Source organism: Pan troglodytes, chromosome X, assembly GCF_028858775.2.
Source record: "Pan troglodytes isolate AG18354 chromosome X, NHGRI_mPanTro3-v2.0_pri, whole genome shotgun sequence".
Lineage (NCBI taxonomy): Eukaryota > Metazoa > Chordata > Mammalia > Primates > Hominidae > Pan > Pan troglodytes.
Genome location: NC_072421.2, coordinates 149,120,054 through 149,147,931, shown reverse-complemented (window position 1 = coordinate 149,147,931; position 27,878 = coordinate 149,120,054). Strand labels below are relative to the sequence as shown.

Here is a 27,878-nt window from a genome sequence, read left to right as displayed (position 1 = left end):
TCCTATCTACTTTTTGCAGCCTGGGGTTGCATACCTTACCATGCTATGGTCATGAGCAAATTGTCCTTTAATCATAGCATGAGTTTGGGATGACCATTGAAAATATTTTGAAAAATTCTGGTTTCTGGATACTTCCAGTGTTTAGACTGTTGGCTAAATTCTTCTGCTTAACTCTTTTTTCCACTAAAAGCCATTTTCCAAATCATCTTAGCATATTTTTCTTTTTTTTTTTTTGAGACGGAGTCTTGCTCTGTCGCCCAGGCTGGAGTGCAGTGGCAAGATCTCGGCTCACTGCAAGCCCCGCCTCCCGAGTTCATGCCATTCTCCTGCCCCAGCCTCCCGAATAGCTGGGACTACAGGCGTGCCTGCCACCACGCCCGGCTAATTTTTTGTATTTTTAGTAGAGACGGGGTTTCACCGTGTTAGCCAGGATGGTCTCGATCTCCTGACCTCATGATCCGCCCACCTCGGCCTCCCAAAGTGCTGGGATTACAGGCATGAGCCACCGTGCCCGGCCCAGTTTACCATCTTTTAATTTTCTGATTCCAAGTAAACAAAGCTACTAAATTATCTGTAAGTGATAGTGAGAAACCCAGGAGTTACTTGACTTCTACCATATCAGCCATAAGCTGCTAGCCATTTCAATATGCTCATTTTGTTGGAACAGTCATGTGTGGAAGGTTATAAGGATTTCTCCATCATTGGCTTAACAGTAGTGAATACAAATAATTGTCTATAGCAAAGTTACAATGGTAGGTCCACATAAATAGGTTTAAAGCAATCAATGCTCTTATAAATTTTAGAAATCACAATTATGAGTTCACGGAGTTTGACCTCTCCTGCCAAAAATCAATTGTTTTGGAAGGAATTTTTTAAACACAGCTTTGAGATTGACAGCAACAATGGAAAAGTTGTTAACTAAGAATTTTAAAAGTTGGAGATACTAAAACTGGATTTAAAAACTGAAAAAGAGTGAAATAAAAATTAAAATAGAGCTTATTACTTCTATATAAGGAGATTCCACATACCAATTATTTATGATAAGATTAATTAGGAGATATAATTTGTATTATGCATCCACCATTTCCTTAAGTTTTGTACTTTTTAAACAATTACGGTTACGAAATATCTTTAATATTGAAACTCATTAAAGAAATATCACTGTTTTTGAGAGACTCTCACTTTCCCCCTTTATTGGCATGAAAACTCAATAACAAGAGGTTTCTTTGGAATCCAAATACTGTGTGATAGCAGAATAGACTACACGAGTATAAAAAGATAAAACGCTATTCTTTCAAGGATTGAGATCCAGCGCCAATTTTTAGAAGATTAAAATTAAATAGGAGAAAAGACCATTTCCAAGCACTTGAATCTGTGATGAAATACTCATTTTTATTATTCTCAAATCATCATCTCAAATATTTACAGAAGATGAAGAAAGCTGGAATTCACTCTGTGATTTCACAGTATTATAGAGCATTATATTCATTTGAAAAACTGTAACTACCCTGTGGGTCACTGTTTTTCTTCTAATAGTCCCTATCCAAATGCATAAATGTACCTACCTGGAGATTCAGGCATAGTATCCAGGAAAACTGTACTGGAGCAGTAAGTTGAATCAGAATCTACAGACATATGAACGTTTTCTTGTGGTCCATACTGCTCAACCTCTGCAATATCGATTTGGTCCTGTACATTTCCAAAAGAGAAAGATAGGACATTGCATTTTGGAGTTAGAAAGAATAGGAAACACAGGCAGAATACAAACTTTGATGCATTTCACATCACAATTTCTAACACTGCTGCAATCAACTGAAAACCTAACAAAAATCATCATCAAATACCTCCTTAAAAATATTGCTGGAAGATAACAAGCAGAGATTATAGATGCCAAACTGAAGAAGAGAAACACAGTATACATAACACTAAAAATAAAGGCATCAAAAAATGTTTATAGATCAAAAGGCATGGCAAAAACAATTCTGCCTTTCAGTGGTGTCAGTAGGATGCTGTCATGATAGTTGCCAAGGGTGGTAGTCACCTCATCTCCCATTCCTCATTATTAGACCCAAACAAACTGGTTCACAGAGAAATGGGACAGCAGTGGGAGACCTGCACCACCACTGATAACGCCATTTTCCCAGAGTTCCTGCACTTGCATCCTAGGCTTAGAGCAAGAAAAGGCCAACCGGGGGCTGTTTAACAACTATTGCATGTCTTTAGGCAGATTAAAGTTGAAAGTATTATTAGCAAAACTACTTTAAGCAGAGAGGTGAAAAGGCCTCTAAGAGCTTCTAGTCCAATGTTCTCACTGGATAGTGTCAAAGAGGGCAAGGCCATACAGACAGACAGGAGCAGAGTGAGAGATAGAATCCATTGACTCCAAACCCAATGCTCTTTTTCCTAAGCCTGGCTACCTTTAAGCCATTTGTTGCCTTAAACTACATACATAATATTTCTATTGAGTGATCCTGTCCTATTTCCTGAACAACTGAATCCTTTTTGAATAGTCTGTGGATCACTGTCCATTGAAATTTAAGTACCTGGTTTAGCAGTGAAATATTTTACATCCCTGACAAAATATTTTGTTTGCTTTTGTTCTGGATTGGCTTAAGACACAGACCCATGGTGATTTTTCTACAAAGAATCTGTTTGTTGGATCACATCCCAGCATTTCAACTTCAGGAAACTGTGCAACCTCACTGTTCAAATGACTATGTTTTATACTCCCTAATAAGTGATATGTTGCTGGGGATGTGACAATCTTTTCATTATTTACAATGAGATTATGGTGAATCGGTATTCATTAAGAGGAGATATGACCTGTCTCTTTCCTCTTCCTTCTGTTCTTCTTCATAGCCATCTATCGATTTAATCACTAACTCTTTGCTTTCTGGATTATTTTCAATAGAAATTTATATTCTCAAATGTTAATTAAGATGTCCACTTTTGGGTATTCATATGTTCGGGCTTATCAATATAAATGCAGTGAGCTTAAATTAACTTAAATGACAGCATCATGTGCAGTAATGGTAATTGGCCTGGAAAAAACAAAGCCAAGAAACTACTTTGGAAGCAAAAAGATAACAGTTTAAAATACAATTAGGACTAAGGTGAAAATGCATGGATGGAGATAGGAAGAAAATCAACCTGCTTTTACAGTTTTCAGTGGAGTTTTGGATTCACCTTTATTCCATAATTGTCTCCACGAATAGTGTGCTAAAGGATTTGAAAAGAGAGGCATGGGTTTTGAGGCTGGATATAGAGTAGGCTTCAAATGCAAACTCCAATACCTGATGGTTATGTAAACTGCAAATATGTAGGGGGAGAGGGGGAAGAGGGCATTCAAGAAGTCTGTTCCCAAATCTTTGCATTTTCCCTGTGGTGGCTTATTGTTAAAGTGCTCTAATTTTTAGGAGATCCTTGCATTTTACTTTTTTGCAGGTGGTGGGGGAAAGGCCATAGGGCTTCCAATCAAGACAGCAGATTGGACAGACATGGAGAAAATGCTACATAAAATAGAGCAGAATTTTAAAAAAAACCCTCCAAAAAAATCAGTGAATCCAGGAGCTGGTTTTTTGAAAAGATCAACAAAATTGATAGACCGCTAGCAAGACTAATAAAGAAGAAAAGAGAGAAGAATCTAACAGAAGCAAAAAAAAAAATGATAAAGGGGATATCGCCACCGATCCCACAGAAATACAAACTGCCATCAGAGAATACTATAAACACCTCTACACAAATAAACTAGAAAATGCAGAAGAAATGGATAAATTCCTGGACACATACGCCCTCCCAAGACTAAACCAGGAAGAAGCTGAATCCCTGAATAGACCAATAACAGGCTCTGAAATTGAGGCAATAATTAATAGCCTACCAACCAACCAAACTCCGGGACCAGACGGACTCACAGTCGAATTCTACCAGAGGTACAAGGAGGAGCTGGTACCATTCCTTCTGAAACTATTCCAATCAATAGGAAAAGAGGGAATCCTCCCTAACTCATTTTATGAGCCCAGCATCATCCTGATACCAAAGTCTGGCAGAGACACAACAACAAAAAAGAGAATTTTAGACCAATATCCCTGATGAACATTGATGCAAAAATCCTCAATAAAATACTGGCAAACCGAATCCAGCAGCACATCAAAAAGCTTATCCACCATCATCAAGTGGGCTTCATCCCAGGGATGCAAGGCTGGTTCAACATACACAAATCAATAAACGTAATCCAGCATATAAACAGAACCAATGACAAAAACCACATGGTTATCTCAATAGATGCAGAAAAGGCCTTTGACAAAATTCAACAGCCCTTCATGCTAAAAACTCTCAATAAATTAGGTATTGATGGGACGTATCTCAAAATAATAAGAGCTATTTATGACAAACCCACAGCCAATATCATACTGAATGGGCAAAAACCGGAAGCTTTCCCTTTGAAAATTCGCACAAGACAGGGATGCTGTCTCTCACCACTGCTATTCAACATAGTGTTGGAAGTTCTGGCCAGGGCAATCAGGCAGGAGAAAGAAATAAATGCTATTCAATTAGGAAAAGAGGAAGTCAAATTGTCCCTGTTTGCAGATGACATGATTGTATATTTAGAAAACCCCATCGTCTCAGCCCAAAATGTCCTTAAGCTGATAAGCAACTTCAGCAAAGTCTCAGGATACAAAATCAATGTGCAAAAATCACAAGCATTCTTATACACCAATATCAGACAAACAGAGAGCCACATCATGAGTGAACTCCCATTCACAATTGCTTCAAAGAGAATAAAATACTTAGGAATCCAATTTACAAGGGATGTGAAGGACCTCTTCAAGGAGAACTACAAACCACTGCTCAAGGAAATAAAAGAGGACACAAACAAATGGAAGAACATTCTACCCTCATGGATAGGAAGAATCAATATTGTGAAAATGGCCATACTGCCCAAGGTAATTTATAGATTCAATGCCATCCCCCCCATCAAGCTACCAATGACTTTCTTCACAGAATTGGAAAAAACTACTTTAAAGTTCATATGGAACCAAAAAAGATCCCGCATTGCCAAGACAATCCTAAGCCAAAAGAACAAAGCTGGAGGCATCATGCTACCTGACTTCAAACTATACCACAAGGCTACAGTAACTAAAACAGCATGGTACTGGTACCAAAACAGAGATATAGACCAATGGAACAGAACAGAGCCCTCAGAAATAATACCACACATCTACAACCATCTGATCTTTGACAAACCTGACAAAAACAAGACATGGGGAAAGGATTCCCTATTTAATAAATGGTGCTGGGAAAACTGGCTAGACATATGTTGAAAGCTGAAACTGGATCCCTTCCTTACACCTTATACAAAAATTAATTCAAGATGGATCAAATACTTAAACGTTAGACCTAAGACCATAAAAACCCTAGAAGAAAACCTAGGCATTACCATTCAGGACATAGGTATGGGCAAGGACTTCATGTCTAAAACACCAAAAGCAATGGCAACAAAAGCCAGAATTGACAAATGGGATCTAATTCAACTAAAGAGCATCTGCACAGCAAAAGAAACTACCGTCAGAGTGAACAGGCAACCTACAAAATGGGAGAAAATTCTTGCAACCTACTCATCTGACAAAGGGCTAACATCCAGAATCTACAATGAACTCAAACAAATTTACAAGAAAAAACAAAAAACCCCATTGAAAAACGGGCAAAGGATATGAACAGACACTTCTCAAAAGAAGACATTTATGCAGCCAAAAGACACATGAAAAAATGCACACCATCACTGGCCATCAGAGAAATGCAAATCAAAACCACAACGAGATACCATCTCACACCAGTTAGAATAAAAATCATTAAAAAGTCAGGAAAGAACAGGTGCTGGAGAGGATGTGGAGAAATAGGAACACTTTTACACTGTTGCTGGGACTGTAAACTAGTTCAACCATTGTGGAAGAAAGTGTGGCAATTCCTCAAGGATCTAGAACTAGAAATACCATTTGACCCAGCCATCCCATTACTGGGTATATACCCAAAGGATTATAAATCATGCTGCTATAAAGACACATGCACACGGATGTTTATTGTGGCACTATTCACAATAGCAAAGACTTGGAACCAACCCAAATGTCCATCAGTGATATACTGGATTAAGAAAATGTGGCCCATATACACCAGGGAATACTATGCAGCCATAAAAAATGATGAGTTCATGTCCTTTGTAGGGACATGGATGAAGCTGGAAACCATCATTCTCAGCAAACTATCACAAGGACAAAAAACCAAACACTGCATGTTCTCACTCATAGGTGGGAATTGAACAATAAGAACACTTGGACACAGGAAGGGGAACATCACACACCAGGGCCTGTCCTGGGGTGGGGGGAGTGGAGAGGGATAGCATTAGGAGATATACCTAATGTAAATGATGAGTTAATGGGTGCAGCACACCAACATGGCATATGTATACATATGTGACAAACCTGCTTGTTGTGCACATGTACCGTAGAACGTAAAGTATAATAATAATAATAATAAAAAGAAAAACAAAAATCAAAACAAAGAAATACCCTGAGTTTAGAAATCCTCTCTAGATCTTATCTCTTATTTACCTGCCACCATTCCACCATCTTCTCTTAAACCTACTCTCATCAGACATTATCTCCTTGAACCCCACCATACTCCACCAAAACTTTTGTCAAGTTTAGCAATGACCTGCAGGTCCTAACTCTAATGGTCACTTCTCAATTGTCGACCTATGTAATCTATCAGCAGCATCTGACATTGTTCATCATTCCTTCTTCCTGTAAATACTTTCTTCACTTTGCTTACCTTCTACCTCACTAGTCACTTGTAAGTCTCTTTTGCTAATTCGTCCTTTTTTTCCCCTAATCTCTTAACTTTGGGTGTACTTCAAAACTCAGTCCTTGGTCCTTGTTGCTATCTACGTTAGTGTCCATCCTCCAGGCTTACAGCTTTAAGACCATCCATGCTGATGATCCCCAAATTCAAATTTCCAGTCCTGTATTACATCTCCAGTTGGATGTCTAAGGGGCTTCTCAGTCATAAACATTTTCACAACTAAGTCCTTGATATTACTCCTCCCCCCAAAGAAAACACCATTGGCTAGGCACAATGGCTCATGCGTATAATCCCAACACTTTGGGAGGCTGAGGTGGGAGGACTGCTTGAGCCCAGAAGTTTGAGACCAGCTTGGGCAATATAGTGAGACCCTGTCTCTAGAAAAAAATTTAAAATGAGGTGAGTCTGGCAGTGTGTGCCTGCAGTCCCAGCTACTTGGGAGGCTGAGTTGGGAGGATCATTTGAGCCTGGGAAGCAGAAGTTGCAGTGAGCTGACCATGCCACTGCATTCCAGTCTGGGCAACACAGTGAGAGACCCTGTCTTGAAAGAAGAAAGGAGGAAAGAAGAAAGGAAAGAGAGAAAGAGAGAAAGAGAGAAAAGAAAGAAAGAAAGAAAGAAAGAAAGAAAGAAAGAAAGAAAGAAAGAAAGAAAGAAAGAAAGAAAGAAGGAAGGAAGGAAGGAAGGAAAGAGAGAGAGAAGGAAGGAAGGGGAAGAAGAAGAAGGAGGAGGAGGGAAGGAAGGAAGGAAGGAAAGAAGGAAGAAAACATCCCTAAGCTGTGAGTTCTTCCCATAATTTTTTCCATCTTAGTTAATGCAACATTATCCTACCAGTTGCTCATGTCAAGTACCTTAAAGTCATCCCTAACTCCTCTCTTTTTCTCACACCCCTCATCAAATGCCAACAAATGCAAGGGCTCTTCCTTCAAAATATTTTCAGAAGGCCAGGCATGGTGGCTCATGCCTGTAATCCCAGCACTTTGGGAGGCCGAAGCGGGTGGATCACCTGAGGTCAGAAGTTCAAGACCAGCCTGGCCAACACGGTGAAACCCCGTCTCTACTAATAATACAAAAATTAGCCAGGTGTGGTGGCATGCACCTGTAATCCAGCTACTTGGGAGGCTGAGGCTGGAGAATCGCTTGAATCTGGGAGGCGGAGGTTGCAGTGAGCCGAGACGGCACCACTGCACTCCAGCCTGACAAGGGTGAAACTTTATCTCAAAAAAAAAAAAAATATATATATATATACACACACACACATATATATTTTCAGAATCTGACCACTTCTCATAACTTCTACGGTTACCACCCTGCTTCAAGCCATTATCATCTCTCATTTGGACTGCTGGGATAGCCTCCTAACTGGACTCCTTAACTTCCATTCCTGCCCTTCCTCCCACAGTCTATTCTCAACACTGTGACTCTTTTAATAAACAAGTCAGGTCATGCCATTCTTCTGCTCAAAACTCTCTAATCATTCTCCATTTCATTCAGAGTTAAAGCCAAAATCTATACAATGGCTTCCAAAGCCTTACTCAACCTGACCTCCTTACATTTATGACTTCATCAATACCTACTCTCAGCTTTGCTCACTCTGCTCCAGCTGCTCTGACCTTCTCGTTATTCCTCTAAACACCAGGCATGCTTCCACCTCCAAAACCCTGCAGAAGTTTTTCCTCTTCTTGAAATAGTCTCCCCCGACCATAGATGTCTTCATGGCTAGCTTTCTCACCTTTTTCAAGTCATTGCTTATATTTAATACTGTACTCCCCCACCTCTTGCATTCCCAAACCTCCTCATCTTGTTCTATCTTTTCAATAAGTCTTGTCACCTTCTCTTTTGTTTGGGTTGGGTTGAGTTTTGGTTTTTTTTTTTTTTTTTTTTTTTTGAGACGGAGTCTCATTCTGTCGCCCAGGCTGGAGTGCAGTGGCACGATCTTAGCTCACTGCAATCTCCGCCTCCCGGGTTCAAGTGATTCACCCGCCTCAGCCTCCTGAGTAGCTGGGACTACAGGCATGTGCCACCACGCCTGGCTAATTTTTGTATTTTTTAGTAGAGACGGGGTTTCACCATATTGGTCAGGCTGGTCTCGAACTCCTGACCTCATGATCTGCCTGCCTCGGCCTCCCAAAGTGCTGGGATTACAGGCATGAGCCACTGTGCCTGGCCTAAGTCTTGTCACCTTCTAATCAATGATTTCTTTATTTAATATTTTCATCTCGTTATTGTCTGTTTCTCACTGTTGGAATGTAAGTTCCTCTAGAGCAACAATTTTTCACTGTTTTGTTAACTGATGAATCCACCCCCAACTTAAAACAGTGTCTGGTATCTGGTAGGTGTTCAATAAATGCTTGTTCAATAAATCAGTAAATGAAGGAATCAGAAATGGCCTTTAAAAATAAACACATTTAAAATGTTCAAATATATAAAGAACAAAAGGGAAACCATGCAACAAATAGGACAATATGACAAAATAGTTTTAAAAGTAGACGCCTCATTGGGCAGTAAGAGACATAGATACTGAGATCAGACAGATCTGGGTTTGAATCCTGGCTCTGACACTTACTGTGTGACTTTGGGCAACTTATTCAATAGCAAGACTCTGAGATTTGCCATCTGTAAAACTGGAATGATAATGCCTCACAGGTCTGTTGTGGGACTTAAGCACCCAGTAAAATGCACAAATAGGAAGCTCTTAATACAGTTTAGTTTTCAGTGTTATTATTCTTCTTCAGGGCTGATCTTCTTTGACTACTTTTTAGAATCTTAAATAAGTATCTGTTGAATGAATAAATGACTAAATGCCTACCATAGTAGGTATAAAATCAGTGCAAGATGCTCTCATGATTATTCCCTAAATCAGGTTTGTCCTGGCCTCTCATTTGCAAGTAATCAGCTCCAGCAGACTGTTTCTGTGTTGTCTGCTTCTGTCCTACCTAGCTCTTGGTTCATGCTCAAAGACAGCTGCTTCTGAAGATCCCACCCCACCTGCCACCTCCTGACACAATGGATTTGGGTGCAAAAGCAATCTGATAATGCACAAGCTGCAATTCTGCCAAACATGCCTGTTTAGTGTAACATGGCTAAGGAGCAACCTGTCTCTAGGAATGGATGGCAGAATGTGGGTGGCTACTAACATAAGTCACCTACACTCATCATTAAGAGAAGTATTTGGGACAGAGTCAATTAAAAAGGAGATCCAAACCATATTATTAGGGTTAATTTTTCTCCACACCTGATGCAAGACATTTCTGTGTACTCTCACTTAATGTCTTGTGTGTTATGAGGATTTCCAGTATGGCTGGTAGGAACAAGAACTGTTACTAACCCTTTGTGAGTACTAGTATTGTTCTCTGTAATCCTCTGGAATGGTTTTCCCCTAGCCCCACTTCAAGTAGCTTCCTCAAGTGAATATGCCAATCAATATGCTGCTGAATACTAGAGGGGGCCCCTCACAGATCTCTGGCATTCTTTCTCCATGCAGCTCTCTCTTCTCTAGGACTCTGCTAGCAAACTTAGTCTCCCTATACTCTCACCTCAGTCTCAACTCGGGCAGTCCACTGGGCTCCATATGTGTTCTCCCTCTCTGCAATGTGGCCTAGAAACTTGCTATGTAGTAAGCTCTGGTAACTGTGGAGCTCCTCTCATTGATTTCCAATTGCTCAAGAATCCATGGCCTTTGCTCCCTGCTGGCCATTATCATGAAAACTGTTGTGTCATATATTTTGTCTGTTTTATTTTTGCCCGTTTCAGGTAGGCAAGTTAACCTGGCCTCCTCACTCCATCTTGGCTGGAAGCAGGTCTCACAATTTCATGGAATATTATACAGTTTAAAAAAATGATCAATGTGACTGTTGAAAAAAATGGAACTTAGTGATAAGTGGAAGCCAAGGGTATGCAGTAGAATGTAAGCTGTATTTTTCATTGTAACTACATGAAAAATATATACGTTGGTGGACTAAGACTGAATGGGAAGAAGCAAAATTAAATAGCAGCTGTGCCACAGCAGTGGGATTATGTGTTTCTTTTTTTTTTAAACAGCCCACTTTTCTCTAAATATTATAATTACTTAGGCATTATATATTTTATAAAATGAGAATATTTTAATCCAGCTTTCTTCAACACATACTAAGTTTAGGGACTCTGGATTCTTCACACACAGTACAGTATAAACCCTGGGTAAATATTTATTTACTGACGGGCTGATGAAGCAAGCCTGACAACTGTGTAGATGTTACACTGATGGCTAGAGCTATATGGTCGGCTTGGCCCCTTTTCCTAGCATACCTGTAATTAGTTTGTGTGTAAACAGAACACTGCTCTGTCTAAATTAGCATTCTTCTACCTTATTTCCTCTTTGTTTCATACTTCTTTGAGTAGAATATTAGGTTAAGCAGAGGTACTTATTCGGACTGGAGAAAGTTTTATTCACATAGACATACTTTGTTAAATGAGCAATACTTGGACAATTCAATACAAAATCAGCACTTCATGTTTAAAATATGTGCTCATGGCATCTCCATATTACAGAAGAACTTAAATACTGAAAAGACCTGCTGTCTGCACTGATCCCAGTACAAATTCATTCAGGCAAAACACATGGAGGCCTGAAAACCAAAGTTAGAGTCTATGCATGCAGCCTGTCTATACTGCTCTTGAAATCCCTTTACCAAATATTTGAAGAGTTCTATAAAAATAACAGAGTGCTTTAACGTAGAGTACTCATTTGTGCATCTAATATTTATGACTGCCTACTGTGTGTAACAAGCCTTGTTCAAAATACTGGGGATATGCTGACCAGCAAGACAGCCAATGGTCTCTCCTCTCACAGAGGTTTCATTCTATTATAGGAGTAAAATAAATATCCCGATAAGATTCCTTTGAGCATTATTATATCCCCATGAGGTAGCCTGGCAGAGATTATTATTACTACTTCCATTTTACAGATGAGGAAACTGAGGCTGTCCGAGGTAAAATAACTTTCCCCAGGCCACGTAACTGGTAAGTGGCAGAATCAGGAATCAAACCCTTGTCTTCTGATGTCTCGGTCATGTTTTCTCTCTGTAGCACTGTTACCACTGTGGTGATCCAGCCTATCAGCTATGGTACATATACCCATGGAGTGGCATGTAAGGTGAGGAACCACCCTGTCACTTTTTAACGTGGGAAATGCCTTCTGGGATACCTCTTCTGTTCTTCTCTACCTCTCTCCTTGCAGTTTGGTTTTATGTCCCAGTCTAGAGTTTCATCAGATCACTGAGGGTAGACCCAGGTAGATTTCTATTAATGTATGTCCCTTAAGGATTCTTTCTAGTCATATCTGGTTAATGAATAAATTGATGATACATTCATTGTCTTAGAGAACGGATGCAGACAACCTAGGCTAATTAGGCACTAGGTTCTGGCCTTCATGGCTTTCTACACCAGGCAGGTCAGTAAGTAAACTTCCATTATGAAATGTACTCACAAGGCAAAAAGACCCTGAACAACATCTGGGATACAGCTTAGCTTAATTCTTTTTCAAGCACTAGAGGGACCATTCGAAGTCTGGCAGTTACTGGCTCCTAATAAGAAATGTCTACAAGATGGCAACTGTGGAACACTGCTCATGTGTCACATCCATATGACATACTTCTTGGTAACACACATTAACTAAATAATCAACATCACACGGATAAGGGTCTAAGATTGTAGTCTATGGTCCTCAGTGTACATACGTCTGAGATAGCAGCAGCAGCAGCAGCAGCAGCAGCAGCAGCAGCAGGTTCAACATACACGGCTTTCATGCTAGTGTGTCCTCTTTGACCTTGAGAGCTACTATAAATAGGAAAAAAGAGAGATGGTAAGCATATCTCACTCGCCATTTAAATCAAAATTTTCTATCATACAATAAAAAGGTTCAAATAAAAACTATTTGTTTTATTTTCCCTACTACAGAACATCATTAATCTTTGAGGTATCATTTTTCCCACAGAGTTGTTCTACACATCTACAAAAAAAAAAAATCATCTGGACCCTCATTAGAATGAAGTTTGCTGCAGGTCTCAATGCCTTTTTAACAGTGGGGAGCAAACCAATATTTTTAAAGCCAAGGTGTTTGAGTGAATATTCTTTTTCAATTTTTAAACCAACTGCAATTACAAAAAAAAATGCCTTTAGGCCCAATTTAATTTTGTTTCCTGTAATTAGAGAAACTCTCCATTCTCGGGGCTCATTAACAATTCATTTCTATCAAAATTAGATAGAAATTTGCCCAGGGTGAGATGCAGCTTCATGGCACACTAGAGTCGAAATACTAGCTTACTTTTCACCAATTAAGTATGGGTGAGAAAATATGAATGAATGAGAATCTTATTTCTAATATTGATAATAGTGTTTCAAGCCTTAAAAATTTCATAACTGAGATTCTGTTATTGAAATGTATTTTGTTTTCACGAGTTTTTCTTTAGAAAAGCCCCTATTACTCCACAAAATGAGAAATTAAAGTCTGATAATAAATATTATAAAAAACAAGACCTCAGAGCAGCAAGACAGTGGCAGAATGATATATATAAAACTTTCCAAGCATATTCAGAAGACACATAATTAAGAGAAAACCTGGGTTATGCCACATGGTTTCAAAAAGTGAATTCTGATCCAATGGAGATAAATTTTCCATTCTGTATTTCAGAGGACCCTGACAAAAATCCATTTTATTTACATCATTTATTTCTAACACTAAAAAATTAAGAGCTTGAAAAATGTATTTCGGATATCCAAAATACGTAATATTTAGGAAGTATTGATTTACACAGCATAAAACAACTAGTTAATGAGTTAAGTCATTCATTTGCATGTATAACTGGACTATATCGAATACAGAATGTTTAAAATATATAAAAAGTATATGTTTAATTAAATATATTTAGTAATATTTTATGTTGTTAATATTAATTGAATTAAAATATGAAATATGTAAAATATAAAATATTTCTTACTGATTTGATTTTCAGTGTCATGAAACAAACATAAATGGAGTCACTTGTAAATCTGCCCACATATTATTTAACAACAAAATTCCTATATTATTACATATTTTTAAAATAATTTTTCAACCTCCGACTAAATTTATAAGCTATGTTAGTCTAACAGAATGTTTTCTCACATCATAAATGCTGGTACCTCTTCAGGGCTGCTCTTGGAGTTCTGTTATTTCTTTATATTATCTGCCTTGCAGACCATGTCGTATCCCTTGGCTTCAACTATGGGTGACTCCCACAGCTCTACCTCAAGACCTCTTCCCAAGCTGTAGACCCACATATCCAGCTGCCTTCAGCACATGCATGTGGACATCTAACCTCAATTCAACATGGTATAGACTCCTGTTCCCCACTCCAGTGTCTCCTACTTGGTGAATAGTACCACCTTCCACCCCGTCACTCAAGACTGAAATCTACAAGTCATCCTAGACTCTTCCCTCTTTCTCAACTCTCTTCTGCCTTATATGAATGTTTCTTATTACTTTCTATCTACTTTTTCTACCTGGTTAATTTCTTCAAGGCAATGAACATGCTTTAAACTTCTTGTATCCCAGGCACTTCACACAATGGAGAGCAATTACTATGTGCTTAATGGATATTTGCTAAGTAAATAAAGGAATAAACAGATAAAACTTAGTAGTCAATTCAATCAAAATGTTTTCACATCCTTCATCCCAAGTCTGCCTGGATTGACAAAATTATTTTAATGAACAAGCTGGAGCTTCTATTTGTTCCTTAAAAGCAATCTAATACCTTTATATTGGCTTCTAAATAGTGCATAACTTTATATCTGAGATAAACAACATAGGAATGTATTGCTTGCTGCATTGTCCAATATGGCAGTCACTAGACACATGTGGCTAAATCAAAATTTAAGTTAATTTAAATTAAATACAATTTAAAATTTAGTCTTCAGTCACAGTAGCCACATTTCAAGTGCTCCGTAGCTAGTGGCTGCCATCTTGGATGAAGCAGATTATAGGCCACTGCAATCATCACAGAAAGTTCTACTGGACAGTGCTGTATTAAAGGATGCAGTAAGTTTTACTGGACAAAACTCTTTGACAGCAATATGTTGTGAAGCAAGTATGTTTTGTTTCAAATCCACCGACTTAAATATCAAGAATATAAATACAAGTAAATATTTTCCAAATTATTCAGTGAATTTACATTTTGTGCCTCTCCATAAGCCAATATAAATGGCAAATATTTGATGTAGAACATAAAAGTCACAGGCACTCTGGGAGGCCAAGGTGGGAGGATCACTTGAGCCCAGGAGTTTGAGACCAGCCAGGACAACACAGTGAGATCCCATCTCTAGAAAAAATAAAAAATGAGACAGATGTGGCGGTGCACACCAGTGGTCACAGCTATTCAGGAGGCTGAAGTGGGAAGATCACTTGAGCCGGGGAGGTCAAGGCTGCAGTGAGCTGTGATCACGCCAATGCACTCCAGCCTAGACGACAGAGCGAGACCCGAAAACAAAACAAAACAAAACAAAACAAAACAAAACAAAACACCTCACAATTAAAAGTCACAGAGAAGCACTTACAATTTTAAATAAAAACATTAGGGAATATTTAATACCTAACTAGTTTGTGCATGTAAATAATGAGTTCGGGCTCAGGATATGGGATATAACATGTAACAGAGGGTTTGCAGCCATATCCACTGCTGGCCTTTGGTTAGGAACAGATACAAGCACAACTTTCTTTTTCCAAATTGTATCACTTAATTTTTAAAAATAAGGAGAAAGATCAAAGAACACTTTGCCAGTTGTAGTTACATAAAAATAACACCTAATTCTACAAAGAAAAGTACCTCTGTCTCATTATGTAAAATCTCAAAATATTACTCTTAAATCGAGCCCTTCATGTTTCTTCTCTCTCTTCATTTTAAATATTTTACCGAGGTTTGATATCCATTGGTAAAGTGCTCAACACTGCTGAATTACTTTAATGCAAGGTTGTTCTTGGCTTAAAAGATCATCTACTTCTACTTGCTGTATAAATGAAACTGTAAATATGAAAAAGATGTCAAATGAATACTGTCCTTTCATACGTCAATGGAGTACAAACTAAGGTGTGTTTTGAACAGTTGTGGCAGAGAGTCAGGAAACTGATGACAGTAAAAATATAATCCTAAATGTCTCTCCCTATTTAATTTACAGCTGAGATGATATAATCTGAAGTGATGGAAGGAAAGAAAACCAGATTTCCCTTCTTGGTTGCAGGTTATGAACAAAGTTTATGAAGCTAATTTTTAAGGTTACTCTAACCAAGGCTTGTCTACAGGCTCTCAGAGGAAGCCCACTACCAAGCCCTGTCTGAAATGTAAAATCTTGATTCAAGTATCAGGTATCATCTTTTCCTTCAAATCCAACTGCATCTCAGCCATCCTTGATAACTAGATACTAGCAGCTCCAAAGCCCACCTCTCCTGAAGAGTCATTATGTTCTTAGAAGAGGATTCCTCTTAAGTGGCTCCCTGGGAATTAAGCCTGAAACAGCCTCTCTTTGCCCCAGCCTCCCACTATTTTATTCAGTATTCTAGGCAAGCCATGGAAGGTGAACAGAAGCTGGGGTCACATACCCTCAATATTGGTCAATTATACCTAAATAAAGCTGGAAAAATATTTTTCTCAACTCCACATGCAAAAAGTGAAAACAAAATTCTGAAAAATTAAAAAAAAAAAAGAAAAATTACGTTGTAATCTGTACAGTCCCCATAAGTGTGGTCAGTTCAAATGCCCTCATTAGCCATTCTTTCATTGACCACCCTATGTCTCTAAGTTTCTATTCCACTTAACTATATGATTTGAGAGGTATAATACTGTAATTTGCTTTACAATTGTTCTTTTGTAATTTTAATTCTCTCTCCTAGAAAACGTCTTCCTGCAAGATGAGTTCTGCATGCACTATCATTTCTCTATTCCTTTGGAGCCAAGAAGCAGGTGCTCTAGTGTTAAGATGAGCAGACTAGGGATCAAGAGCCTGGGTTTTGTGACTTGAAACTGCACTGAGAGAGTTGGGAATGTTGCTATTGCTGTAGATCACCTAGACCAATACCCTCCTTTGAGGGGGAGAAGAGAAGCGTGTTCTGTGGCTACAGGGCTCTGCATACAATGTACACTTGTAAATATCTTCTGAATCAATGTACAAATCCTGATCCTTCCAAATACAAAATAACTACACTGCCTTCTAAATATTTGATAGGTCCTTCTCTTTCAATATAGCCACCTTTTATTAAATAAATAATTGGAGATAGTCGTCTTAATAGATTTACATTATTTGAAGATGAATTTAGTTCATTTTAGGAAACTTGGCTAAAGGCAGATAGTCAATGGATGTAATTTGGATCGGTTCAGAATATCAGTAACTTGAAGTGAATGCTTCATCATCACCCTCAATAATCTTAAGGTAAATGCTAACTAACCATACTCCCTACCCACGACCAATCTCATCTCTGACTGACAGAAAAGACACTATCATTTACCAAGTTCCTACCATGGGGTCTGTATCTTACACCTATTACCTTTCTGAGTCCTACAATAACTCAATGGCATATGCTCTGTTATCATCTCCACTTTATAGATGAGGAAAATAAAGCTTTATAACATGAATAACATATAAGTTCACAACCAGCAAGTGACAAAGCCAGAATATGAACCCAGTCTGCTAACTCCTTATACCAGTAAGGGCAATAGTTGTGTCACCACTAGGGAGTAGTAAAAGAATCTCTAGTTTTGTTTAATCCCAGCCAGAAATGCCTTGATTTTGTCATGTCACACGTCCAATATGCCCTAATTTGTTTATTTTTACTTTTATTTTTTATTTTGATTTTTGTGTGTACATAGTAGGTGTATATATTTATGGGGTACATGAAATGTTTTGATAGAGGCATGCGATGCCTACATTTGTCTCTATTACCAAAATGTGTATGTCTTTGAAATCGATAGGCTCATATGTTAAGATCCATTCCATCACTTTATATTCACACCGCAAGTTAACCCACTAACATCCTCCACAGAATGAACTGCAGATAACTATGAGCTATTACCAACTTTGCCAGGTAGTTTGTGCACACTATTGTTTCCAGGAAGGATGCAATCTTGACCAACTCCTGGCTCCTTCTTAGTTTTGCTTCTGGAAAGCCACTGCTTTTCAGTATGGAAGGATACCAACTTCCCAAGTCAATCTACTAATAGGAAATTTTCCAAAAGCCAACTTGCCAGGAGACAAATGGACTGAATGAACATGAATCAAAGTAACAATCTGTCAAATTATCCAAATATACTGATTTACCAAAAACCTGTTTTTTTTTTTTTTTTTTTTTTTTTTTTTTTTTTTTTTTTTTTGAGACGGAGTCTCGCTCTGTCGCCCAGGCTGGAGTGCAGTGGCGCGATCTCGGCTCACTGCAAGCTCCGCCTCCCGGGTTCACGCCATTCTCCTGCCTCAGCCTCCCGAGTAGCTGGGACTACAGGCGCCCGCTACCACGCCCGGCTAATTTTTTGTATTTTTAGTAGAGACGGGGTTTCACCGTGTTAGCCAGGATGGTCTCGATCTCCTGACCTCGTGATCCACCCGCCTCGGCCTCCCAAAGTGCTGGGATTACAGGCGTGAGCCACCGCGCCCGGCCCAAAAACCTGTTTTTTTAAGCTATTCATAAAATTTGCAGTATGCTGAGTTGGCAGAGTTTAAGACTATTGTTGGAATGAAGGATTTCAGAGTCCTGAGGGCTTCAGTCACCTGCTTAGCTCCTCATTTCCTTCTCTCATGGACTCCAGTTTCCTCCCAACCCAACTTCAGGGGTTGGTAGCCCAAGCTGTGCTGGATGCTGGCTCTCCTTTGTTTCTTTTCCCCATTGCAAGTTCCCCTCTCTTGTCCCCTGCTCAATTCAGCTGCAGCAGTAAGGGACCTGGGGTACAGACAAATGGAACCTTTCTTAAAATGTTAATAGAAAAATTGGCCAAGTGCAATATATCCTAAGTATCTTCAAAAACTGTTAAAATATTTCAATCCACTCTAAGTCATTAAGTTTTATCAGAGTTCAGAGATATAAGTTTGGGGAAAATGGTAAATTTGGCAAATAAGTCATTTGATGATATTGGTGATAAAATCTGAAAACATGCTAAATCATTGAAAAATTAGAAAATGCATTCTTTAAAAGTGTATTATTAAATTAGCATAAACCAGAAACATTCATATGAAATCCTGAAATTCTGTTTTTATTCATAAGAATGGTAAACCATTCTGCGACTTTTAACTTTTTACAAATTAAACATTCCTTAAAATGTTGAAAATAAGAATATATCCATTGACTATAATCAAGAATGTAGTCATTGCATATAATCAAGAATAATGTATTGATATGAACAGATACTTAGTATACTGAATAGATAAGGGATCCAAACTATGGCCTGTGAGCCAAAATCAGCAGCAGCCTGTTTTTTTACAACGTAAGAATGGATTTTGTAATTTGAAAAAACACGAGCAGGTGATTGGTTTCTTTCTCTCCAATGACAGCAGAGGCAATGGACAACTTACAGCCAGAAAAGCCCACTGCGTTCTCACTTGGGAAAGATCTTGATGGACCTGAAGCTGCTCAAGATCATGCTTTCCTGCTAACAAAGGGACAACAAATCCCATCGTTTACCATCTTAGCATATGAATGTTTTAGGAAACTTCCTGAGTGACTGCTTCCAGAAATTTTCTTTTGGCTTAAGAAATTAACTTTTAGTCACAAAAAGTTCTGTCTTTTTTGATGTGAGGGGAAAAGTATGATATTTCATTAAGATATTCTGAATGGAAGGAGTGTGCTATTTGAATTTACCCGTCCTCCCCAGCAGAGTAATTTATTACTTCAGGGCCTAAAAGGATGGGGAAGGAAAATGTCTGGTATACGCGCGCGCGTGTGTGTGTGTGTGTGTGTGTAAGTACGCGTGTGCACACGCCTACGGTGTGTGTTGGGATTGAGAGATAGGCAGAAAGTGAAACAAGATGACTCAGGAAATAATGCACCCTTCTCTCCAATTCCCTATCCTGAGCACCACAACCCTCACTGCTCCCTGGCCACAGCATGAAGAGGACTGACTTTCATGAGACAATTAGTTAGGGTCTATAAGCATCTTTCCATTTCAGCCTTCCTGTTTTCCTGTACGAGACACAGATATGGATTCTAATGGCTTTCAAAATCATATTCTTTTTGTGGGTTAACATATATATAACTGATATATCTGAAGCTGATACATAATTGAACCTACACCATATAGATTAGTTCATATAATTTCACGTATTAGCAAATGAAGATTTAAAACAAAATGTTGAGTTTCAACTATTTATAACATGAGGTCCCTTTTATCTGGCAGGTAATTACTTTTATGGCATAGCTAAGAAAATTCAATTCTTCTTTTAGCTGTATGGTAAAGACTTGCTTCAAATCACTGCTAATATACAACTAAAAATCTATCCATTTCATAGAAATCAGCACTCTCTAAAGGGCCATTTTGAACTCCTCTAATGTGCTTTTTTGGTTACACCAGTTTTCCACAAACACATCAAAAGAGGAAAAACACCGAACAGCACTTGGTGGTATTTCCTCACCAGAATTAAAAAAAAAAAACAAGTAATACACAATATTCATCACACTTTAAAAGTAAACACAAATCATCAACATGGTAGAAATCTTAGTCTGATGTACCCCGAAGAGCAATTAATCTATGGTAAGAGTTGCCCTAATGTCAAATAATAAAGAGAAAACAGAAAAATGAACACTAAGTCAACAAAAACTCTATTGCTATAAAAATACCCAAAAAAGTTTCAAGGTTTTGTCATCTCAAAAAGAATATTGCTGATATTGGCTTCCTCTGGGCAGTGCAGAAATATTAAGTAAACATGAAGGCAACTTTAGAATCTGATTAGTGTTCTGTGGTCCGCCCCCTGCCCCTTTTCAAACGTAGAGAAGGCAACATATAGCTTTGGTTGGTGAGTCACTGGAATATGCCTGGATGCCAGCTGCTAACACTAAAGACATTCATGGGCAGAATGAATGTCAAGGCTACACAGTTCCCCATCATATATTTGTGGAAAATTCATTCCAGGAGAAATTCATAAATCAGACACAAGACTATACTAAGACCAGCACTGTGTGGTAAGATATAAAGAAAGTTTGCTCTGTTCCCACTAACTAATAAGCCCTTAAGGCCAAGCCTTCCAGCTGAGGACAGGATGTTCTATAGGGATGCATCTCTCACTCAAAGAGGACAGGGTTTTTGAAGGACTAGAACTGACAGCTCAGATATAATTTCTACAGTTTGTAAGGTACTACATTGACTTTTATATTTCATTATTTTCATATTTGGATCCATTATCAAATATTTTTCCAGTCTAAAAACTATTTTATGAATTAATATTTGTCACTATTCAGTCAAAATGATTTGCTTTCACTTCAATGAAACAAGACACACACAAACACACACACACTTTTACATCATAAAACAGGGCAGGACCAACTTCTTTTTAATACAGCCAGTAACTTCAGAGCGCCTGGACTAGGTACATATGTTCATGCTAAGGTTTTGCCAAACATCCCATGTTTTATTTGGCATCTGAGTCTTCCTATTTTTGTAACCGTCTCAGTCATCCCTCTAAGGTAACATGGTATATGGTTTTTCTGTCACTTTTATAGGACTATTATTGAGCCAGGTGGGGAAATAAAGCAACAGAGACCAGTCAAGTCCCAGCATATGTTAAAAGAAAACGTTTTATGTCTTTGCTATTTATTAAAACGCTAATGGCCTGTGTTGGCTGTGCAAATATGAGATATGATTTGAAGTTTGGCCTTGTTTTCTCTTTTTGTTCTGAAAATCAGCTCTGTTAGTTTCCAATGGCAAGATGGACCCATAGCTAAACACATGACTGTATTCTAGAAATCAGAAAATGAATTAATTGAATAAAATGAGCTAGTCTGTGTACTGAGGGAGACACAAGCTGAATGCAATTCAGATCCCACTCTCAGCAAGCTTTTGATTTTCTAGGAGAAGAGCTAAGTCAGTCTCTGTGATCTCAAGGCAAAGTGGAGAGTGTCAGTACGAGAGTAGAAAGCAGGGAGGAAGAGCTCTTCCAAACTGGGCACCAGGAGGAACTTCTCAGAGAGGGAAGATGGAGCTGTTTCTTGAGGGGTGAGAAGGATTCAAGTATACAAAATATAGAGGGGAAAAACATTTTAGTCCATGTAGAAATAGTGAATGAACTTAAATGGCATTTATGCAGAATGGTGCAGTTTCTTGTAGTACTGTAGTTTCTCGTTTCGTTGTACATCTCAGCACTAGACAGCAAGTTTTATGAGGATAGGCACAGTACTGGGCACTGCAAACACAGTCTCATGGATCTTACAGTTTCATGGGAAATCCAGACAATGAGTGATTAGTTTAGAGATAACTATAAAGTTAAAAATTGTAATAAGCATGATTAAGGAAAAGGGCAGAATGCCAGAGGAGAGAATAAAAAATAAACTTAGGGGAACCAGTATAAGGCAACTATTGAACAACATAGTGGAAAAATATTTCAGGTTGAGGACACAAACTTGTGCAAAGGCTCTACGCTGGAAAAGAGTGTTGAGAATTCACAGAAAAGAGAAGCCGGGGAGGCTGAAGTCTGACAGACAAAAGGGAATACAAAGCAGTATGCTTTACAGACCATACAAAAGGAGTTTGGATTTTATTCCAAGTGCAATGGGGAAAGCACCGAAAGTTTTTGAGCAGGACGGTAACAACATCATATTTCAACAAATGATACTGGAACAACTGGACATCCATATACCAAAAACAATGAACTTTGACCTAAATCTCACACCTTATAAAAATATTAACTCAAAGTAGATCGTAGATACAAACTTAAAATCCAGAATGATAAAACTTTTGGGAAAAAAAAAGTTTCTGTGGTCTTGGTTCGGTAATGAATTCTTAAGACATGTCACCAAAAGCAATCCATCAGAGAAAAAAAAATGACAAAATATTCCTTTCTTAAAATAAAAACCCTTTGTTCTGCAAAATACACAGCTGAGAATGAAAATAGAAGCCCCAGACTTGAGAAAGTACTTGCACATCAAATATTGAACAAATAACTTGTATCCAGAATGCATAAAGAATTCTCAAAACTCATAGACTGTGGTGAGGATGAAATGAGTTAAGATGTGTTTAAAATACTCTGAACCATGCCTGATACACAGTAAGCACTCAGTAAGTGTTGTTATTGTTTTTTTTTCTTTTTTTTTTTTTTTTACTTTAAGTTCTAGGGCACACGAGCACAATGTGCAGGTTTGTTACATAGGTATACATGTGCCATGTTGGTTTGCTGCACCCATCAACTCGTCATTTACATTAGGTATTTCTCCTAATGCTATCTCTCCCCCAGCCCCCCACTCCCCAAAAGGCCCCAGTGTGTGATGTTCCCTGCCTTGTGTTCAAGTGTTCTCATTTTTCAATTCCACCTATAAGTGAGAACATGCGGTGTTTGGTTTTCTGTCCTTGTGATAATTTGCTGAGAATGATCGTTTTGTATGAGTATGATTTCATAGTTGAGGATATCAAGGTTCAGGGAAGTCAAGCTGCTAAAGTTAATACAGCAATAAGTGACAAACCCAGAATTTGAACCCAGACTGTTAGCTTTGGAGACTACATTTTTAATTTGTACTGCTCTGACTTTGCAAAATTAATATTAGAACAATGTTTGCAGGATGTTGCAAAGATTAAAGACAATGAATATGAGAAAATATTTTGTGAATAAAAAATGAAACTGAAAAAAGAATTCTCAAAATTCAATAAGAAAACAAACAACAAAATTTTAAAATTAGGCAAAAGATTCAAACATACACTTTGTCAAAGATGTAATGATGGAAAGTGATGAAAAGATATTCAGTATTATAAGTCCTTAGGGGGAATGCAAATTAAAACCATAATTCAATACCACTGTGTGCCTATTAGTGGCTAAAAGTTTAAAAAATGACAACACCTAGCACTCAGGAGGAAGTGAAGCAATAATAACTCCCATACAAGCTGGGTGTGGTGGCTCACACCTGTAATCTCAGTATTTTGGGAGGCCGAGGCGGGCAGATCACCTGAGGTAAGGAGGTTGAGACCAACATGGTGAAACCTCCCCTCTACCAAAAATACAAAAATTAGCCAGGCGTAGTGGTGAGCACCTGTAATTCCGGCTACTCAGGAGGCTGAGGCAGGAGAATCACTTGAGCCCAGGAGGCACAGGTTGCAGTGAGCCGAGATCAGGCCACTGCATTCCAGCCTGGACAAGAGCAAGACTCCGTCTCCAGAAAACAAACAAACAAACAAACAAAACAAACAAAATCTCCCATACATTGCCAGTAGGAATGCAAAATGGCACAACCACCCTGGAAAAGGATTTGGTAGTTTCTTATAAAGTTGAACATACAATTACTGTATGTACTAACAATTCTATTCCTGACTATCTACCCTAGAGAAATGAAAACACGTTTACCAAAATCTTGTACACGTTTATCACGGTACTATTCATAACCGCCAGAAAACTGGCAATTACACAGAAGTCCTTCAGCAGGTGAAATAATAAACTGTGGTACATACCTACAATGAAATGCAACTCATCAGTAAAAAGTTTTTGATGCATGCAACCACTTGGATGAATCTTAAAGGAATTGTGTTGAGAGAAAGAAGCCAGTCTCTAAAGATTACATACTGTATGACTCCATTTATATGACATTCTCAAAAACACAAAACTATAAGGATGAAGTATAGATCAGTGGTTGAAATGGGTTAGGGGTGAGGTGGGGTAGGGCTGACAATAAATAGGCAGGACAAGGAAGTTTTTTGAGGGATGATGGAACTGTTCTGTATTCTGATTATGGTGGTGGTTGAATGAATCTATAGCTTTCTTAAAATCCACAGAACTGTATACCAAGAGGAAAAAAAAATTTACTGCACAATTTAACAGATAGATTGTTTAAGAAATAATTTTAAAAATGAAAATACAGGCTGGGCACGGTGGCTCATGCCTGTAATCCTAGCACTTTGGGAGGCCAAGGCGGGTGGATCACCTGAGGTAAGGAGTTCAAGACCAGTCTGGCCAACATGGTGAAACCCCATCCCTACTAAAAATACAAAATTTAGCCGGGCCTGGTGGCAGGCACCTGTAATCCCAGCTACTCAGGAGGCTGAGGCAGGAGAATCATTTGAACCTGGGAGGTGGAAGTTCCAGTGAGCTGAGATCATGCCACTGCACTTCAGCCTGGGCGACAGAGCAAGAAATTTCTCAAAAAATTAAAAAAAAAAAAGAAAGAAAAAGAAAATACATATCCACAGAAAGACTTTTTTTTAAAGAACGTTCATTGCAGCTTTATTTGTAATAATCCAAAACTAGAAAAAAATGTCCATCAAAAGGAAAATACGTAACAAATTGTGGTATGGTCATACAATAGAATACTCCTCAGCAACAAAAGGAATGAACTACTGATACGTACAACTTACGCTGGGTTAGAAGGCAGAATCAACAGAGTATATACTGTACGGTTCTATTTTTATGAAGTTCTAGTAAAGGCAAAATTAATCTAGAGTGAAAAAATTCAAAATAGCAGTTGCCTCTAGGTGGGAGGATGACAGAGAAGGGGCTGAAAACATTGTATATCTTTAAAAATTTTTAATTAAGAAGTAAAAATTATATATGTATTTCTGGTGTACAATATAATGTTTTGACATATGTATACACTGCGGGATGGCTAAATCAAGCTATTTAAAATATGCAAGCATTACCTCACATACTTATCATTTTTGTAGTGAAAACACTTAAAATCTACTCTCTTAACAATTTTCAAACATAAAATACATTGTTATTAACCATAGCCACCATGATGTACACTGTACATCTTGACAGGAATGAGGTTTACACGGGCTTCTCCATTCAAAGCTCATGGAATGATAGACTTAAGATAGGTGTATTTTACTACATGTAAATTTTACTTTACAAATGTAAATACTATTAAACTCAATTTAGAAGGTTTTCTTTTTGCAATGACATAAGTTGGCAACCCTGAAACTACTTTCTGTGCATTTGATATTTGAGCAAGTAAGTAACTATATTGAGGACAGTGGGGCCAGGCCTTTGTGACTATTGGAAAAGAGTGTTGCAAATACAGAAATGGGAAGACTAGAATGAACCCTATGGTGTTGGCTTAGAATCTGAAGCATCACTATGAACTCATGATTTGTATTATTTTATATACACTCATACACAAAGGTACACATACATATAGATATATATCTTTATATGTAGGTACATGTGTATTTGTTTCCTAGTTCTGAAAGCACTTAAAAGCAGTAGCACACAAGTAATGATGACCAGAACTAATGCCTAGATCTTGGTTTCTAAATACTTCTGATTAAAGAAGCTGGAGTTGCTCAGACTAAGACTTAGAGAACTGGCTGATTTCTCTGAGGCAGAGAAAATACAAAATGAACCTGAAAAGTCTTGTGCCAGGTAGTAAGGGGGATGCTCAAAGAATGACAGGGTACATTAAAAAGAGATGAGTCAGCTGGAAGAGGCTCCCACTGGCCAATTCTGAGACAATGTGAGCATTGAAATAAGTAATAATAGTAGTATATTATAAGCCAGTGAATAAATAAATAACGATTCAATTAATGAGGCAGAGGGGAAACTTCCTAACCAAAATGCCAACCAATAAATGTAGAAGGTATGATGCTGTTAGAAAATTATCAACAGGTACTAAGAGTAGTGGGTAAAAATTTCTTGAGGAACAGAATATTTACATGTCTTCAAGTACTTTCCCATAAGTTACTTAAAATTTACAAAGGGAAATTTTACTTTACAGGTGAGAAACTTGGTGGACATCTCTTTAACCATGTGATCAAAGTTCACATCAGCTTATGAGAAATATCAACACCATCTATCTTTTGATATGTCGTACTGAGAATATAACATTGCTTCTGTGGTATTCCTGATAAAAATGCGTAACTTGACTCTAGTTAAGAAGACACATCAGACAAACCCAAATGGAGGGACATTCCATAAAATATTTAGTCTGCACTCATCACAAATTTCAAAGTTAAGAATATCAAAGGAAGTCTGGGAAACTATTCCAGATTAAAGACATATGACAACTAAATGTAATCGTGATCCTAAATTGGATCCTATACCAAAAAAAAGCTACAAAAGATAACTGACAAAATTTGAATATGGACTGTGGATTAGATGATACTAATATTCCACAGATACCAAAATTCCTGATATTATAACCATACTAAGGTTATGTATTTTAATAAACTTGAACATAGGAAATACATAGAAGTATTTGAGAAATAGAGGTGTATCTCCACAGTTTATAATAAATTACACACACACAAAATATCTATCTATATGAAGAGAGAGGGAAGAAAAGATGGGGAGAAGTTGAGAGAAGGAGAGAAAAGGAGAGAATGATAATAAAGCAAATGGGGCAAGCTGTAAAAATTTGTGAGTATAGGTAAAAGAGGACACATATAGTTCCTGCCAATATTCAAATAAAAAGTTAAAAAATAAAAAAAAATTTAAAAAATGGCAATGGAGCTAAAGCAAAAGAATGCCTCAAGATAAGAAAGAGGTAAAGCCAAAATCATTAAGTGAAAAGAGAGCTGGATGAATCCCATTCCACATCTTCAGATGACCAACACACAAGCTGGGCAACTATATTGTGGAATGGCAAATGAATACTGTGAGAAAAAAATAACATTATTACTTGAGAAGAATATGCAGCTGTGAGAATATTTATTTAAAATTGCTTTTCATAAAATAGGCAAATATATCAGATAATTTGTCCCAGTTTTTTAAAACTTTTATATTTATTAGACTTTTTTCATTAGTGTCTAAACCTCAGTAATTTCAGTGTTGCTTCAATAAGTTTTTAGTACAAACCCTTACACAGAGCTTTTCAAAAAATATTAACAACAAAACTGCTCTTATCAATTGC

General features: G+C 37.9%; 1 protein-coding gene across 4 annotated transcripts in view; it reads right to left on the bottom strand.

Annotated features, from left to right (window-relative positions):
• Nucleotides 1-27,878, bottom strand: part of PASD1 (PAS domain containing repressor 1) — a 113,762-nt gene that overhangs the window by 15,353 nt on the left and 70,531 nt on the right. For all 4 annotated transcript variants that reach the window (XM_054676391.2, XM_016944438.3, XM_016944439.3 and 1 more), the window contains exons 9-10: nt 12,571-12,670; nt 1,566-1,689 (exon numbers count right to left, since the gene is read on the bottom strand). In XM_054676391.2, coding sequence (XP_054532366.1) covers nt 1,566-1,689; nt 12,571-12,670 — 224 coding nt within the window. The remainder of the gene's footprint in view (nt 1-1,565; nt 1,690-12,570; nt 12,671-27,878) is intronic.